Source organism: Atta cephalotes (genome assembly GCF_000143395.1).
Source record: "Atta cephalotes unplaced genomic scaffold scaffold00043, whole genome shotgun sequence".
In the NCBI taxonomy this organism is placed as follows: domain Eukaryota; kingdom Metazoa; phylum Arthropoda; class Insecta; order Hymenoptera; family Formicidae; genus Atta; species Atta cephalotes.
In genome coordinates, this window is record NW_012130107.1 from 1,790,490 (window position 1) to 1,797,477 (window position 6,988).

The 6,988-nt window shown below is 30.1% G+C and overlaps 1 protein-coding gene across 1 annotated transcript in view; it reads right to left on the reverse strand.

The window, feature by feature from the left end:
* Nucleotides 1–767: 767 nt before the first annotated feature.
* LOC105622326 (abhydrolase domain-containing protein 2) overlaps nucleotides 768–6,988 on the reverse strand; it is a 12,525-nt gene continuing 6,304 nt past the window's right edge. Inside the window, exons 2-7 of the mRNA XM_012203745.1 lie at nucleotides 2,434–2,606; nucleotides 2,126–2,293; nucleotides 1,535–1,721; nucleotides 1,256–1,454; nucleotides 1,025–1,175; nucleotides 768–937 (exon numbers count right to left, since the gene is read on the reverse strand). Coding sequence (XP_012059135.1) covers nucleotides 768–937; nucleotides 1,025–1,175; nucleotides 1,256–1,454; nucleotides 1,535–1,721; nucleotides 2,126–2,293; nucleotides 2,434–2,606 — 1,048 coding nt within the window. The remainder of the gene's footprint in view (nucleotides 938–1,024; nucleotides 1,176–1,255; nucleotides 1,455–1,534; nucleotides 1,722–2,125; nucleotides 2,294–2,433; nucleotides 2,607–6,988) is intronic.

Sequence of the window (6,988 nt, forward strand, 5' to 3'; positions counted from 1 at the left end):
ACTATACTGAAAGTGATCTTAAATATAAGAACTCATTATGAATACTGGTCTTAGAATAAACACATTTAAGATGTGCTTATAAATATGTTTTAAGTCGATATACATCTTATATTAATACATATTGTACATAAATACAAGTTTTTTTTAGTGAAAAGTACACAAAACTCTGTATTGCATTAAACTCACATCCAACGTGTATTCATGATTGAATCCTTATACAGAGCATCTCTAGTAACTTGTTAAGGACTATTGAAAGTCCTACTATCAAATTGTTGCCCTATAGAAGATCCCTGAGAAAGAAGCGTTAGTATTTAGTAAAATATTGAAAATTCATTTCGTTTCTACTCCCTTTTTCAAATAATTAAGCTAATTTTGATTGTGCCACATTGCATAATAAAATTTTACTATATATAAAGGATTACGCAATTTGGCTAGCTTTCCTGAACTATACTCAATTTAAAAAATGTTAGTGAGCAAACGTTTGTTATTTTACAGTCGCGCTTATCATTTATTCCTTCTGAATCGTTTGTGAAAGATACTGTCTGTTCACTTCGTGAAACAATCAAAGCATGTACCAGATACTTTTATTCATTACAATCTGCCGTTTCCATTTTCATTGTAGTCTTGTTGCAGATTATCGTTATAAATCTTTCCGATTATCTAAACGTGAATCAGGTGCACAGTGCTTGATCTCACAACATCAGAATGTGTGACACAATATCGATAAATATCCAATAACATAAATACATTGACCAAACTAAATTGGGTTAAGAGGCTTTAAGAGCCTTGTCTGCGTGAGCTAGAGTCAGAGATCCCACAAGGGACACTAGGGTTCGATCCAGCCATGTTATAGGATTTGGATACAGAAGACCACCTTCATAAAAACCTAGATGACCTCCATGAGCTAGTTCCACATACAATGTATTTAAGTGATTTGCTGAAATTAAAAAAATATGAGAGATTAGTATATTTTTATTTATTATTTATTTTCGTATACATGCAAACTACATATTTAGATATTTACCCGCGTGGTCTTTGATTGGATTTAATAACACCTCCGGCACGATGGGATCGTCTAACGCGTTGATGAATACCATCGGCGTTGTAATGCTATCTAGGTAAAAGAGACAACTACTCCACTTGTACAATTCTTGCACAGATCTAAAATTGTGTACCTAAACAATAAAACAGTTTATAAAAATCGGATTCATTATTTAAATTTTATAATTGTGTGTTTGAAAAAAATTAAACTTACCCTTCTCGTATAAGCTTCATCCAGTTCAGGTAACGTTGCAGCAGAAATTATGTCTCGCTCGTTCAAATTACATCTTTGTTTTACATCCTCGGACAAAAGCATATTTTTGTGTTTTAGAATAAGATTCTTCATTGATTCAGTCATTACATAGAGGTAAAATCGTCTAAAGTTCTGCCAATTTAATAGAATTTTCGTTCCCCTGTGAAAAACGTATGCAGCAAATAATATTCTTCTTATCAATTCATTTTAATTGTAAATCAAAGATATCCATTTACTTACTTGAGAGCATTGTATCCTTGACAAATCGATATCCCTCCTATAATATTAGGCAATTTGTTGGAACCGCGTTCTCCTAGATATTTTGTTACTAAATTGCCACCTAAACTGTATCCGATACAAACTATTTTGGTGTTAGGGTGTTGTTCTATTAAATGTTGTAGCATCGCGCTATAATCATCCGTGTGACCTGTTTATAAAATGCACATTGTAAAATAAAAAAAAGCATTTCTGTAAACAAATATATATAAAATTTTATTTAAGAAATATATATTTAAAGAAAAAAGATATAGATACGGAATGCGAAATATAAATGCATAATTTTGATTACAATTTCTTCATCATTCTTGTTGAAAAATTTTTTTATCGATTATATCAATCACATTTATGAATACAATTGTAAGACGTACTAACAGTGTAACCCGGAAAGTTTCACGAATCTACATCTGAGTAGGTTTTTCTATAGCTATATAATTTAACATTCTTGCGATGTGTATATACTCGCGCGACATAGGAAGTAGTTACTATCCGCCAATTTTCCTCAATCGATCACCTCGTCCTAGTAAGATAAGTTTTATCGATTGTCACACATACCATAAGAAAATATTCTGGGTGCTGTAATCTTGACACTTGAAAGGGCCCCGACGTGATTAAGTACTGCGCATCGATATCCATGACATTGCACAAAGTGCACGAATGTCCTAATGTACACGCTCTCCGAGCTGTTGCCAATACCAGGACAGATGGCTATCGTTATGTCATCTAGAAAAATTATTAATTGAGGAAATCTAATTTGAAAAACAACTTTTTCATTATTAAAGACAGTTAAAGCGTTTTTGAAAAAATAATATAAATTAATTGTAAATTAAAAATTGTTAATTTTTATTATTAATTTATAATACCTTCATGTCCATTAGTCAGTGGTTGATAAAGATCATACGTAAGGGTAGTCCCATCGGGAAGACCGATGTACACACGTTCTCCAATGGGCCAAGGACACCGAACACGGCCTATAATGCTGTGGACGATAGTTTGTACGTGTCCGCTGAAACCCCACAACCTCGTTGGTTTATATCTAAAACAGATCAAGGATTACGACTACATTTGCTTATCTTCATCGAAACATGAAAAATCTTCCTCTTCAAAATAATAGTTAGTATAAAGGTTAGTATAAAGTCTTATGATGCAGGCGTATTATTATTTTATTTATGTCATTCTTTTATGATCGAATACCTAAAGTTCTTAAAATTTAAGAAAATATTGCAGCAAAAATTATTGAATAGGATAAAATTAATTTAAATATTTCAGAAATTACATTCCAAAAATATTAAATCCACTGCGTCCCGCTTAGGACAACGATGAACTAAATTCCATCCTTATTTATGTGTACATTTTCTTTATGTTATTCTATTAACATTGAGTAAACTTTGAACAATTGAAAAAAAAGTTGAGATATAAATTTCGCTCGAATCGATTTTTTATTATTTTGTAATTACGACGTTGGTATTCCAATATGCTAATAAGAATTGTTAAATATAATAACATGTACAAAAATGAAAATTTGTTCATTAATTATCGCTGTAAAATTAAAATGCAAATGACAACACTTAAAATAGATAAAAACATCTTCATTAAAATACATTTGCATTTTTAATTTATGCGTTTTATAAATATACATAATTTTTTAGAACAGAAAAAAGATTAAAAATGAATTTTTATGCACGTCAGTGTTCAGACAAGATAAATTGATGAAAATGTGCCGTATCGTTAAATTCGTTTGTAGATAATAGTAAGAAGTCGCAGTGTGGATTATATAGTGGAGCACAGAATAAAGTGCTGGATGAAACGAATTTACGAAAAAAAGTTTATTGTTTTATTCATTATTCGAAGAAATACATATGAATATACATCAGTATTCTCGATCAATATTTTTCATTAGTTTTATACGGTACATAAATTAATGCTAAAATTTACGGTTATTGACAAGAAAAGAATTTCTGTCAAGAAATATAACAAGAAAATAAAATTGTTAGATAAAGAAATATTTATTTTTATTTATTTTTATTTATTAGAAGCAAACGCTAATAATATCAAAATTTACAATAATTTCTCATTAAAGGAGATCATATAAGTTTTTTTGAAACCAAAGTCTTTCAAGTCTCTTTTACAGCTTTCACTGCTGTTCATAAATTGTAGTAGCATCTAATTATTCACGTAATCACATATGCAATTATAGCTGCCAAAGAATAAATGATAGTTCTAGTTGTGGTATAATTCACTGACTATTAATTCAATAGTGCATGGAATTGCATTTTAATAACAGGAATGCATAAAGCTGCACGACAATGGATCGATAGAATACGGTAACAATATCGATTGTTCAAAGCAAAACTGATCGGTAAAAACTCGCTTCTTATTCGTAGAAAAAAAATTCAATTAAAAAAATTTTTAATGAGAAAAATGCGATCTTTTAAATTCATTGAAAAAAGAAATCAGGAAGTCCGTCACGCGAATTTGCTGCGAATGAAAGTGAAAGACATTCTTATACACTTGAAATTGATTCTTAGTTAATGCATTTGAACTCCCTTGGCGCTATTTTTCAAACTTCTCACAGTGAATAACTTATTGCCTTGAGTAATTTTGCAATCATTAATTTCAAGATAAGAAGATTTAAAACTTTTTCTTTAATACGATAGTATTTCTTAATATACTATAATACATTTTATTGTTATCACCTGAATTTTATTCGTTCAATAAATCCCAGCGGATATTTTTGTGGTTTGTTTTTATTCTATCTTGCTTTCTATTCAACTGATCTTTCTTCGTGACTAAAATTGCAGAATAAGAAGAGAGAAGACCTATTATTATAAACTCTCTCAAATCTTGCAAGTCAAAACAAAATTTTTTTCTCTTGCAATGAGTAGCGTAAAATCCTAACATGTTAGTCACAATCAATGCACGTGACAATTCGTCATTGTGAACGCAAAGAGAAATGTGTTAATATTGTGTTCTCGTTGCGGCTGCGAAGTCATTGCGCGAATTAAGCGCGATAGGGAAAAGTAGGGTATATGGACCTTCGAATGCTAAACAGATGTCTACTCTTTCCATAACGATGATTTTCCATTATGACGATTCCGATTTTCGGTGCATGACGCATGACGATAAATCACGCGAGAATTCTGTTTATATTTATTTCACAATCGTATTCCATAGTAATGTGATAATTTTTGTACACGTAAAATAATTTAAAAAATCGAAACTGTAATAAATTGCATTATTTTATGTTATAGAATTCTTTAGAAATACATATGTATGATATATTAATGTAATATTTTTGTACTGTAATACTTGGAAAAAATTATGCAATTTATTTTTTTCAAGATTTTCTCGTTTAATCAAGCGTAACATTTAAAAGATTGCAATGCACAAGTTATATAAGTTGATCGTAAGTCACTTTAAAGTAATATAAGTGCGCAATAATCATATAAATGTTAAATTTTTAAAGCCTGATTTTTGTTGTCGAAATAATATCTGATTATACCAGCGAAATTAATGCCGCTTTTATCGAATGTGTATACATATGTATATAATATACATATGTATATACATATGTATATAATATACACATACATAGATATGTATATTGAATTGGTCAATAATTTCTCTATTTTTAAAAAATGATGTGATTAATACCGAATATTATTAAATGTTTAATTATATTTATATATTTTGTGAAAGATGACGCACGTTTTGACGCGCATTTAAAGAAAAATTTGCTGAGATTAGTTTTTATTTAATGTTGTTTTAAATATAGTGAGTGTATTCAATATTTTATTTTCATAAAGGAAAAATACAAACAGCTTAAAAAAAAGAAATGGCAATAAAAAAACCACTAAATAAAACAGTGCCGTAATATGCCGAAAATATACTTATTCTTGATTTCCATATTTAAAACGTCAAATAATTTAAACACAATCAATATGTATAGTATTTCTTGCGTTTTGTTATCTATAATTTGATCAAGAAGTGAACACGTGCATTCCATGGACAAATCGATTTGCATGTTAGAGTTCATGGTCATCCCTGGATCGATCGAAATAGCTATTTATATATTTATTAAACTGTTTGTTGCACTGTTTGACATTTCCATTTAAGTATAGATATTCGTAGGTTATTAAAAAATGTCAAATTTTGGCAATGTAACTTCGATAAATTATTTACTTGTATTATCGAGAATTATTCTTCTATTATTCTTTTATCAGTTCGTTATATAGGTACAATTAGAATAGAATAGATATTTAAATTATTTCTTGGCAGTAGAAGTATGAAAATAAAAGAGTATCTTATCCTCCTTCAATATGCAAATTCTAGTCATTCATTATAACGAATAGATTCAGTATATACGAAGACATGAATGAATAAAAATATCATGACTAAAGACCAGACATTCGAGACAATTCCGCATTTTGAGGTGATTATTTTGTTGTCTCACCAAACATGTTAAAATATGAATAATTGTATTATTTTTTAAATAAATTATTATTATTATTGAATTAAATATTTTCTTTACATTCAAATATTCTCTCTCAACATAAAGTTTTTCGTTGCGAAAATATCTACACGGAAAAAAAATTAATTGGATAGTACAGCAAACTTATAATTTATTATGCGAATTCAATATCAATAACTAAGAAGATTTAATGATTTAACAAATTGCTAATGTTATTCAGCTGTCCATTTTGCTATTTTAACATAGAAAATTGACTGTCTGTATATTACAACTGTAGATTTGCTAAATCAGTGAAGTTTTCAGCTGTGTTTTTTTCCATATAATCATATTATACATATATAAGACGCTATCAATTTGCAAATTTCACAATTTTTAGGCTCCTGAGTAGTTGCGGCCATGTTGGAATCAGAAGTGAGGAATGATACATAAATTTATGCTGCAAGCCATTTGTAAATAAAGACAATTTGGATAAATCTAAATGACGAGATTGCTTTGAAATATCTGAAAAAAGGGCAGAAACTGTCTTTTTTTCCTTTAGTCAGGCAGATAAAATGAGCCTAATTTCGGAAACACACGGTTTGAACAGCTATTGAAATGAATGAAATATACGCTTTTACGTATAAAATTTAAGAACAACTATAGTTTCTGCCCATTTTTAAGACTTTTATAAGTACGAGACACGTCACATTTTCATAATTAAGCAAATAATAACGAAATAGTATGCAACACAAATTTCGTCATCAAAACGTCATTTTTCCACGCGCTGTAACACACACACACACACACACACACACACACACACACACACACACACACACACACACGCACGCACGCACGCACGCACGACACGCACGCACGCACGCACGCACGCACGCACGCACGCACGCACGCACGCACGACACGACACGACACGCACGCACGCACGCACGCACGCACGACACACACAC